A 12363-nucleotide genomic window follows, 5' to 3' on the forward strand; every position below is an offset into this window, starting at 1 on the left:
TCATCCCCTATTTCTCCTTCTCTCTCATAAGCTCTGTCCATTCTACCTGGAAAATATTTTCACTCACCACTACTCGGCTTCCCAACACTGCTCATTCTGAGTTCTCATACCTTCTACTCCTCTTCGATCTCCTTATAGCACCCACCTCCTGCTAACTACAAGGCCCCACCCGTGTCTGTGTGCACCTCGGCTGTAGTCCTCCTACACAACTTGCCTAGTTCCCTTCTCCCAGCTTGTCCACAGAGGCGACCTCGTCATCCACACCTCCAGCTTTCACCTGTGAGAAGTATCTTCCCTCTATCCTTAATTACTACATCACGGGCATCTTTATGGTATGTTTTGGAGTCACCACAAATTCAAACCCATCTTTAAGAAACAACTTTTGCTTCTCTTTCTCTCACAGACTCCATTCCCCTCCTCCCACCCAAAATATAAACTGTGGGACCGGCATCTCCAATGGGACTCTAAGGACCTCTGTCTGGATTCCACTTCAAACCACCGTGACACCTACCTCTCACACCCAATGCTGGCAGGAGACAGAGATGGCAAGACAGAATAGTCCCATGTCTACTACCCTACAGAGTAAAGAACATGGACACAGGACAGGAAGAGCCAAGTGCTCTGAATCACAGAGGCGTCCAGGAAAGATGGCGTCAGGGGTTTTAGCCCGAGGCACAGTAACCCTCCTTCTCTAGTCTCGCTGGAAACACAAGTGTAGTATCGGTTTGTTTGTAGACAAATGTGAAATACTTCCTGATTATTGATAACAAGGTTAAGAAGACACAGCACTTATTTGATTCACTCACTAGTTGTTCTCTTAAAAATTTTCTAACCTTCATATTCTCTTTATTTCAACCAAGGAAAATCAGGAAGTTTTACATTCGTTCTTCATTCCACAGCACATAATTAGCATTTTAACAGGAAGACACTGTGGCTTTTACAAGATTATAAAAACAGATAAATAGCACATCTTGTTAACTAGGTTGGTGTTTCTCTAAGAAATAATGCTTACCTGATATAAGTGGAACAAGAATGTCCAGTTTGACCAATCAGCTGCAATTTATTTTTTTCAACTTAAAAAAAAAAAAAAAAAAAAAACTAAGAAAAGCCACTAATGGGCACTCACTAGACTTACATTCTATTTGGGAACATGTCAACATCCACATTGCAATGCACAGGAATGAAATGTAGTCTCTGCCTCCCATGAAATCAGAAAGGAGAAATTTACCTGGGCCAATGAGTATTTTTAAACTTTTGGTGATTGTCCCCTTTACCTGTGGCTGTCTTTGCGGCCTCCCTTGTGCAAACTGAGAGAACATCAGCTGCCGGTCGAGCAGCTCCATTCTCTGCTGTCTCTGGATGTCCACGGTGGCTCCCATCCCAATTCTGGCTTCACTGGTGGGTTCTGAAGAGGAGAAGATGGGCTCCAGTGTCCAAGAAAAGAACTTTGCCATCCAGGTGGGGATGCAGAGCACTTGGTGAACTTGGAACATTTTGCTATCATAGCACATTCCAGAAATCTGAAAGAAAGAAGTCCAATGATACTGCTTAAATGTAATAAAATTTTAAAGAATATCTTTAACACAAAAATCAATAGTCACAAAATATTTCAGATTTATTTTTTAGTGTCAGCAGTGTTAGATAAGTCAAATCTCTACCAAATTACAGAATACTAAGCAGTACAAATCAAGGAAAAATTTAATATACTTAGCACACAATTTTTTTGTTTTTATTGAATTAGAAAAGCTAGCAAAATACTAATCATTTAACAGTCAAAGTGCTGGTAAGATATTTTAAAACACTGTTTTCATCTTGTGAAAAGGGTATAGAAGATCTGCTTATGAAAACACTTTCACACTGTACTAACTCTGTGGTTACCCTCATTGGCAGATGGCCACGGGAGAGAGATAACAGCACAAAAATGACTGTTGTTAAATCTGATCCAAACACATAATAGATTTGTCAGAAAATAAAGACTCCCTAAAATCTTGGTTTTTATTTACATAGTGTTTAGCCAGTTATTCAAGTATTGATTTCTTTGTATTTTTAAATTCCTCATCATCACTAGCTAGTTACAAATAAAATATTAACAATTCCATTTATAGGGTGGCACCTGTGGCTCAGTGGGTTAGGGCACTGGCCTCATATACTGAGGGTGGCAGGTTTGAACCCGGCCCCAGCCAAACTGCAACAAAAAAATAGCCGGGCATTGTGCTGGGTGCCTATAGTCCCAGCTACTTGGGAGGCTGAGGCTAGAGAATCGGCTAAGCCCAAGAGCTGGAGGTTGTTGTGAGCTGTGACACCACAGCCCTCTACAGAGGGCAACAAAGTGAAACTCTGTCTCTTAAAAAAAAAAAGAAAATTCCATTTATAAACTAATCTATTTTTCACCTTTAAGGTTATTTATATGGCAAGAGATGTTTCAAGACTTTCCATGGTTTTCTTGGTAAAAATGACTATGGCTATTCATTTGTAAAAATCTTTAATAATGTAGATTTGATAATTACGTGAATTTGATTCTTAGGAAAAAAAGTCGTTCATACCAAATTGGAGTATATTTGATAACTTCGTATCTAATATGTGAAACGTCCATGCCAATGTTTTATTATTAAAATTTATATTAATTAGGGCAGCACCTGTGGCTCAAAGGAGTAGGGCGCTGGCCCCATATGCTGGAGGTGGTGGGTTCGAACCCAGCCCCGGCCAAAAACTGCAAAAATAAAAAAAAACCCAAACCAACAAACAAAAATTTGTATTAATTAGGCAAGAATTTCTTGAGAATCTGATACACACCAGGCACTGCTCTAGACACTTAGTTACATCAGGGGATGAGAAAAACAAGGCACACTTTCACAGAGGCTATGGCTGTTAATTCACAGAACAGTCAGTAAGTATGACAACTTGTAAAACACCTTCTGACAAGTCCTGTGATGGAAATACAGTGACTTGGAGAGGGACCTACTCTAGGGCAGGCAGTCAGAAGAGCCCTTAGAGAAAAGGATGCTTCAGTGGAGATCTTAAGGATGACGGGGTGCCAGTGACTGGGAGAGCTGAGGGAAGAACATCCCAGGCAGAAAAAATGCATGTGCCACACAGTCATGAGCTTGGGAGTATCTATTAGACATTTTGGTAGAGCCGTCAAGCGGGTGGTTGGATGTATAAATCTGGAGCTCAAGGAAAAAGGCAGAGATAAGGATTTGGGAGTCATTGGATATTACACAGTATTTAAGGTAACGGGACTAGATGAGGTAATCCGGGGGTGGAGGATGAGTAATGGACGAGAGAACAGGACTGAGACTGAACCCAGTGGGTCACTAGTAATTTGTGGATGGATGGAGGCGACACCAGTGAAGAAATCTGAGAAGGAGGGGCCAGGGAACAGCAGGAAAGCTAGGAGAGTTTAGTAGCACGGAAGTGAAGAGAAGAGAGTTGTAATGTGGGCACAGTCAGCCACGTCTGAGACCACTAACAGCTTAGAGAGAGAGAGGGTAGAGAGAACTGACCACTGAACATGGCAACCAGAGGCACTTGATGAACAAGGTGCCTACACACACAGTTTTGGTGCAGAAGATAGACTGTAACAGGCTGACAGTGAACAGTGGGAGACTTCTGGTTTCAAATGATTACTGTGCCCCTTCTCTCAAAAATAGTACAAAGCAGCAAAGAAAACGAAAACAGAAAAAACTCCAGTCAGTAAAACGAAAAAGCATCTGTAATCATGAATCACACTAACAAAATGGAAAGCATATTGAGTAATTCTAAATCGCTCAGGCTTTAAGCAGCATAAATTCAAATTTCTGCAGAGTCCTTGAGACTCAGGCTCAAGGATTAAAGGCACCAGGTAGTGAAGTGGAGGCTACTGGAGTCTGAGTGAGAAGCACTGATTCCTCCCACTCCCAGCAGGTCCAAGCTCTGCAGGGCATGCGCCAAAGAGCGTGAGAGTGAGAGAGAGAGTGTGTGTGTGTGTGTGTGTGTGTGTGTGTGCAGGGCATGCGCCAAAGAGTGTGAGAGAGAGAGAGTGTGAGTGTGAGAGTGTGTGTGTGTGTGTGTGTGTGTGTGTAGGGGGACGGCCAAAAGGGAAGGGGGATTCTGACCAGATTAGGTGTCAGTGTATGTCTTACTGGGGGGGCGGGTGTGGGTGGGTGTGTGTGTGAAGGAGAAGACAACAGAGGGAACGTGGTGGAAAGGAGATATTTAGAAATAATAGTTGAGCATTTTCCAGAATTAATAAAAGAATATAAATCCTCAGATTGAACATTCAAGAGTCCCTAGAAGAGTACTAAAATGAAACTGACACCTAAGGAAAGAAATCCTTAAAAGCGATCAGAGATAGAACACAGGCTGTCTAGAAAGGAAAACAAGTATCAGCAGATAAGAGCAACAAAAATGGCAAGATACTTGGGAATAAATCCAATTAAAACAAGTAAGGCCTTGAAAGAGAAACCGAAAAAGTCTAATAAGGGATATTTTTTAGAAAACCAACCCAGCAAAAATTACAGACAACACATCCATTAATAGGAAGATACAAAATTGTTAACATATCAAATTTCATCAAATCAATATACAAATTCAATCTAATTCAAAATAAAATCTTAACAGGGTGCTCTGTTGAAATGGACATTAATCCTCAAATTCATACAGAATACTTAAGGCTTAAATTTTAAAATCATTATGCTAGACAGAAAAGATTGTAAACATTATAATTCCACTGCTGTGAATAGATAAATCTAAACTATACACCAAACAGTAAAATAATAAAACAAAGCACAAAGATGACCACCATTAGTACCAGGAGGAATTGGCGAGAGAGGGAGGTACGGTGGACGAAGGGGCTGGCCAGGTGGTGGTTTTATGGGTATGTTTATAGTGATTTGTGCAGCTTCATGACAGTTATGGTTTATACGTTTATGTCACAATGAAAAGAGCTAAAAAACAAAGACACAAAGGATCCAGAATAGCTAGTTTATTTAAAGAAGCATAAGAGCATAAGTACTCAGACTTCAAGACATACTATAAAGTTTGGGTAATTACAGCAGCATGGTCTTCATTTAAGGTTACTTAAACAGACCAAGAAAACAAGACCTTGGAAACATTTTCCTGAGTGTAAGGACACCTGTTATGTAACAGACATGGGTAAATTAGGAGGGAAAAGCATACCTAACTATACAAAAGGAAGATGACAAAATAGGCCCCCCTTCTTGACACTAGACTTAAACTTCCAATGAAATAAGTACACAAATACCAATCACAAAACTGTGTATCTTTCTGGCTTTGGGATTAGAAAGGAATTTAAAATAAGAAACCTAAAGCACAAGCTATAAAAGGATACAGACATTTACTACTTTACAATTTAAAAGACAGTGTGCCAAGAGTTAACATAAATGAAGTGAAAAGGTAAGCAAGCCTGGGAGAAGGTACTTGGAATTCGTGCAGCCAGCAAATGCAGCACTCAGAACATATAAAGAAACCCTAAGGGCGGGCGTGGTGGCTCATGCTTGTAATCCTAGCACTCTGGGAGGATGAGGCAGGTGGACTGCTTGAGCTCAGGAGTTCGAGAACAACCTGAGGAACAGCGAGACCCCCATCTCTAAAAACAGCTGGGCGTTGTGGTGGGTGCCTGTAGTCTCAGCCGCTGGAGAGGCTGAGACAAGAGGATCACTCGAGCCCAAGAGTTTAAGTTGCTATGAGCTACGATGCCACAGCACTCTACCCAGGTCAACACAGTAAGACTCTGTCTAAAAAAAAAAAAAAGAAAGGAAAGAAAAGAATCGAAACCCTGGCATTATATAAGAAAAAGGACTATCAACCCAATTTAAAAGCCATATGGAAAAGAAATTTCAGAAGAGGAAATTAAAATGACTAAAAAACTCATGAAAAGATGTTTATCCTCACTTGTTTTTAGGGAACTGAAATGAGCAATGCTAAATACAATAACACTTGGCAAAAATTTAAAAATCTGAGATCATCCAGTTTGGGTGAGGATGAGGGGAAGTGAGAGCTCTCACAAAGTCCTGAGGGACAGTTAAGTTACAGCCACCCTGGAAAGCAATTTGACAGTCCCCAGTAGGGCTGAAGTGTGCTTTAAGGACTATTCAATCACAGAGCTGAATGTAATAGTGAAGAAACAGAATATACATACATGGAATTCAGTAGAAAGGCTGTACAGTTCAAATAAACTCCACGTGCATGTATTAATATATTTAAAGTTGATAAAAATATACATAAAAGGTATCACAGATTTTACTTCAAAATACAAAATAATAATTTATGCCATTTATGGGCATATCCGTCTGCAGTGTATACAGAAATCACGCAAAGCAGCTCCTTCTACACTGGGGTTAGGAGGAAAGGGAAGACAGGAGGGGTAGCATTATCTGTCACAAATATATTTTTTAACAAAGACAGCTATGTGAAGTGAATATAGGAAAAAAAATGAATTGGAGGCAAGAAAACAGAAATTTCTTTCCTAAAGATCAGGTAGGAAGAAAAACAGAAAATGGGGCATATAACAGCATAGTCACACTGATTTAACTGAGGATAGCAAAATGTCACAAGCATAACAAAATATGAAAAATATAGGCCAAATTGGAATTAAATTGAATTAAGCAAAAAAATTAAACACTTTTATTTTTTGGTCTCAAAATATCCAACTGTGATTGTGGATCTGTCCATTTCTCCTGTTAACTGTTTCAACCTATGTATTCAGAAGCTGTTCATGTATGTGGAACCTGTTTCCGGGTGTGGCTGCATTTACAGTTGACCCTTTCATTACACCAAAGCATTCCAAAGTGTTTTTAGCCACATTCATAGAGCTGTCTATCTTGTCTGATACTAATACGGTCATTTCAGCTTTCTTATGCTGTTTCCACGATGTATCTTTCTTTATCCTTTTGCTTTTAATCTTGTGTCTCTGTATTGAAAGTAGGTTTTGCAGACAGTATGTAATAGTTGCTTGGCTTTAAATCAGGCTGGCAATATCTACGTTTTGATGAGAGTGTTTAACCATTCACATTTTAATGTATTTGCCTTGATAAAGTTGGAGTTTGCTATTTGGTTTCTATTTGTTCATCTGTTTTTTGTTTGTTTGTTTTGTTTTTTTGGTTTTTTGACCGGGGCTGGGTTTAAATCCGCCACCTCCGGCATATGGGACCAGCGCCCTACTCCTTGAGCCACAGGCGCCGCCCATGTTCATCTGTTTTTTTATTCTTTATTCCTCCTATGTTCTTTTGTGTTAATCAAATACTGTATTATTTAGTATTTCATTTTAATTCTTTTTTTTTAAAGCTACATTTCATTTCATTTTTTCCTTGAGTTTGCTCTCAGGATTAACAAGATGAATTTTTTACTTATCACAAGGTGCTCAGAGTTACTATTGAATTACTTCAAGTAAAATATGGAAAGCTTGCAAAGTTCACTTAATGTCATTGATAGGTTCTTGGAAGCTGTAACTTTAAGTGAAATAATATTGAATGAAATGATGTTATTTGAACATTATTTTCCTTAAAGTCCTAGTTTCCAAGAATCCACAGACATTAAGTGAGGGCTCACTGTGGTTCCATTTAACATCTCCCCCTACCTGCTGTGCTACTTCTGTCTATGTATTACACCTATACACCTTGTCAACTCAAAAATACAATGTCGGTTTTCAGACTTTTTAAAAAGAAATTAAGAAAAATATAATGAAAATGCAGAGCTTCTGCCTTATTAAAGCATTCACCAATTGGCAGGAGCTCTTTATTTTATGGGGGTTAAAGAGCTCCACTCTCCTATCCATGCCTGTCCTTGCCCCCACAATCGTATCTATATCACAAAACTGTATCACAATCATGTATATATCAGAAATTTTAGCAGGACCATACTATGAAGAATTAGAATATCCTACCCAGGGCTCGGCACCTGCAGCTCAGGGGCTAAGGCACCAGCCACATACACCAGGACGGGTTCGAACCCAGCCTGGGGCCTGCCAAACAACAATGACAACTATAACAACAATGACAAAAATAGCCAGGCATTGTGGGGGGCACCTGTAGTCCCAGCTACTTGGGAGGCTGAGGGAAGAGAACCGCTTAAGCCCAAGAGTTGGAGGTTGCTGTGAGCTGTGACGTCACAGCACTCTACCCAGGGCAACATAGTGAGACTCTGTCTCAAAGAAAAGAATATCCTACACAGTAACAAACACATAACCTCAAATTCTGGCCAGGAAAGAGGGCTTTTGTGCTCACGTGCTTACATTTCCAACCTATCTATTTAAATGTAGACTCTGAGAGGGAAAGGATTTTGGCTGGTTTTAAATCGCTACTTGGCCTCTGCACCAGAAGGGCGCCTGGCACATAGTAAGTACTCTTTAAGTATTTGCTGTGTGAATGGTGAATGCATGAGGGCTCCACCAAAATGCATACATGATCTTACACCATTTTAAAGGAAAATGGAAAGTTGCTAGTAGACACACACTTCTTGATCCTAAGTTTGTACTTTCCCATATGACAAAAAGGTAGAGTTCACCTGTCCATGCCCCTGGCACAACAGCATGACATCAAGTTGCTTAAAAAAAAAAAAAAAAGCACTACTGGAAAATGTTTTAAATATTCACAAAGGATTAAAACATAAGAGGTTAAAAGTTTAGTTTCCTATTGATAATCATACCATCTTATTCTATGACAAGACGGCATACAAATAATTACATTTCACCTAATTACTACCAATAGCTTTGTGAGAACATCATTTATTATGCTACTTTAAATGTATACATTATTTTTATTTTTTTTATTTTTTTTTGATGGTTTCTCTTTTTTATTCCACTACACATAATATACATTATTTTTAAATTAAATTTTCATTCTCTAATAAACTCTTCTTGTACTAGGTTTTCTGAATGAGAGTTTTCTTGAAACCCACAGATGCTGTGAAAAACAGGCCTTTAGAAAAAGACCACATGCTTGGATTTGCTTCTCAGCAGGTCAGGGAAGCCAAAGGTCAAACAGAGGGGCCACTGATAGGAAGGCAGCAGCAGCAGCACAGGCTCGAGCTGACCAGATAAAGCAAAAAGATGGTCTGTGCCTAGGAAGATCAGCTAGAGCAATCAGAGCTCTCGGGCAGCATAACTCGGGAACCTTGGCTAGGAAAAGGGACAGAGGTGAGACCACCCAAGAATGGCCCACATCTAAGGTCAAAAGGCCAGGCCACAGCTCTGGGTTAGAGGTAGGAACTCCCCATATGCCAACAGTGGAAGCTATTACCTCATAAGTCTGACAGTGTAAAACAACAGGAAGTCATTTTATTTTGGCCTGTAATAAACGTGGATAATAAAAAAAACTGAATAAATGTTTAATAAATTGCTATTTATTAAAAACTTAATAAATTAAGTTTAATAAATTAAACACTTATTCAGATTTTTTTGATTATTAGTCCCTTTAGAAAGGGAATTTTGAAATAACACTCATTGGGCAACTAAAGAATTCAATTTTCTGGGTAGAAAACATGCAAGACATTCTTGATTTTACAGTAAACTTCAACTTGCTCTGGTCTTGTTTAGTAGTAGTCTGAAACCACAGCAGACAGAGACACCATGACTTGGCTGTGGTACCCAGGTGTTGATCTCTTTCTTCAGCCAACCGTGACTGAACAAAAACCCACAAGGCAAGCTGCACTGCTGGGGTCTCTGCGGGCCAAGATTCCCATGTCCAAGAAACCTACCATCAAACAGGCAATAAGGAAGACACTAGGGCTTCTTCTAAGAGGGAATGACCCTGCCTTTGCATGATAGGGGTGAGCCAAGGGAACAAATGTCCCCTTGCACCTGGGTGCCAGCACACAGACTCTGTGTGCGCTTAAGGCTCAAGGAAACCAGACAGATCAAGGTCTTGTTTATTCATTCAACAAATATTTGCTAAGCCAGGCTCAGTTCCTACGCTGAACATAGTAGGAAGCAAAACAGAAAAAGCCCTGCTGAAACAGATCTTATGTTTTTCTATTTCTTCTTTTGAACTGAAGATCTTATGTTTTTCTATTTCTTCTTTTGAACTGAAAATATTACAGAAAGAATGAAGGAACTTTGTAAATACCATAATTTATTACCCCCGAAATCTCTATCCAAATTAGGGATACCCAAAGTTATTTCTGACATTTATGATAAATTTTGAAAAGATTGTTCCTTCATGAGAGACAGAGCCATGTGCCTTTGGTAGTAACTGTCAGAGTCTCGCTGTGTTAGTCTTTAAGTGCAGGAGTGAATCAAGATTAACATCCTAAAAGATTTTGATTCTTGGGAAACTGAATGGGAATAGAGGCAGAATTAATCTGGTCACAGATTACTTGTTTCTCACAAATTGTTTCAGAAAGAGGCTCTAAGCTTTTTCTTTTAGAAAATTATGCATCAGGAGGATGAAACCTGTTTCCTACATCGGACTAAAAATAAATTAAAAGTGAATGTGAAAAGCTAGAAAGATTTGTGGATTTACAGATATGGACTCGATGGTGAAAAACTAAATACTTTCAATCTAACACCAGGAAGAAGAATGTCCAATCATCACTTTTATTTAATATTGTACTAGAGATCTAAGTGTATTAAGGCAAGAAAAATAACAAGCATGGACTGGAAAAGAGGAAATAAAACATACAGACTTTAAGATTTATTTCCTAATGGCACGGATGCATGTAGAAAACTGTAAGGGATCCATAGAAAAACTCCTAGAAATAATACACAAATTCAGCAAAAATGCAGGATACAAGAACAATATTAGAAAAATTAACTCTATTTCACTAGCCATAAACAATTGGATAAAAAAATTGTAAAACTCCATTTATACTAGCATCAAAAAACCAGAATTACTTTGGAATACATTTAACGAATGATGTGTTTAAGACCTGTACTTTGAAAACTTAAAAACTGCAAAGGGAAATTAAAGGAGCGCTAAACAAATATAGAGACACACCATGTTCATGAATTGGAAGACTCAATATTGTTAATATGGTTGTTTTACACGATTACTGAGTTACAAATTACCCAAAACTCAACGGTTTAAAATAATAAGCATTTATTATTTACATAGTTTCGGTGGGTTGAGAACATGGGAGTAGCTTTGTAGAGTGGTTACGGTTCGACCTTTCTCATAAGGCTCCAGTGCAGAGGTTGGCCTACTGCACTCATCTGAAGACTGGGCTAGGGCTAGAGGATAACCTTCCATGGTGGCTCAAAAACACACCTGGCAAGTTGGTGCTGATTATTGGCAGGAAGCCACAGTTCTTGGCCATATGGAACTCTCCACAGGCCTGCTTCAATGTCCTCATGACATGGCATTTGGCACCCCAAAATCAAGTTATTCAACAGGGAGCAAGAGTGAAGCAGCTATGTTTTTTACGCCTTGCCCTTGGGTGTCAAATTCCATCGTTTTTGCCACATTCTATTCATTGTAAGTGAGTCACTAAGTACTGGCATAAAGGTAGACAGACACATAACAGGGACAGAAAGAGAGCCAAGAAATAGACCCACACCGGTCAACAGAATTTTGACAAAGATGCCATGGTAATACAGTGGAGAAAATAATCTTTTCAATAATTGGTGATGGAACAATTGCTTATCTGTGTGTGTGGGAGGGAAAATGTAACCCTTACCTCACAAGGATCATACTCACCCTGGACCACAGAACTAAAACCATTAAATTCTCCAAGAAAATATCAGAGAAAACCTTTGTGATATTGGATCAGCAAAAATCTCTTAACTAGGACATCCAAAGTACAAGCTATTTTAAAAATTGGTAACAACAAATTAATAAAGATTTAAAGATTTTTGCCCTTTGAAAGACATAGTTAAGGGAATAGACAGGCAAGTCAGTTTGTGATAAAATGTCTTTAAAACATGCCAAATAAAGGGCTTATGTCAGAATATATAAATTCTTTTAACTCAATTAGAAGTTAAAAGAATGGAAAAAAAATGAGTAAAAGATTTGAACAGATATCTCATAAAAGAAGAAATGCAAATGACCACTAAGCATATAAAAAGATGCTCGGCATCCCTAATCACTAGAGAAATGCAAATTAAAATCATAAGATACCACTACAGACCACAACAGCGGCTAAAGCAGAACCAACTGACCATATCAAGTGTTGACAAGAGTTTGGAACACCTGAAACCTTCATGCATTGATGGTGAAATGTAAAATGGTATAGCCACTTTGTAAAATAATGTGATAGTATCTCTTAATGTTAAATGCACACTTAACTGCATGACCTAGCAATTCCATTCCTAATGGAGTGAAAACTTGTCTACACAAAAATGTGTACACAGATGTTCACAGCAGCATTATTCCTAATAACCCAAACCTGGAAGCAACCGGAATGTCTGTGAACTGGTAAATGGACAAACAG

The 12363-nt window shown here is 38.9% G+C and overlaps 1 protein-coding gene across 2 annotated transcripts in view; it reads right to left on the reverse strand.

Moving 5' to 3' along the window:
* Positions 1-12363, reverse strand: part of UBAC2 (UBA domain containing 2) — a 176698-nt gene that overhangs the window by 41001 nt on the left and 123334 nt on the right. For both annotated transcript variants that reach the window (XM_053563260.1, XM_053563261.1), the window contains one exon: positions 1275-1520. In XM_053563260.1, coding sequence (XP_053419235.1) covers positions 1275-1520 — 246 coding nt within the window. The remainder of the gene's footprint in view (positions 1-1274; positions 1521-12363) is intronic.

Source organism: Nycticebus coucang, chromosome 15 (genome assembly GCF_027406575.1).
Source record: "Nycticebus coucang isolate mNycCou1 chromosome 15, mNycCou1.pri, whole genome shotgun sequence".
Lineage (NCBI taxonomy): Eukaryota > Metazoa > Chordata > Mammalia > Primates > Lorisidae > Nycticebus > Nycticebus coucang.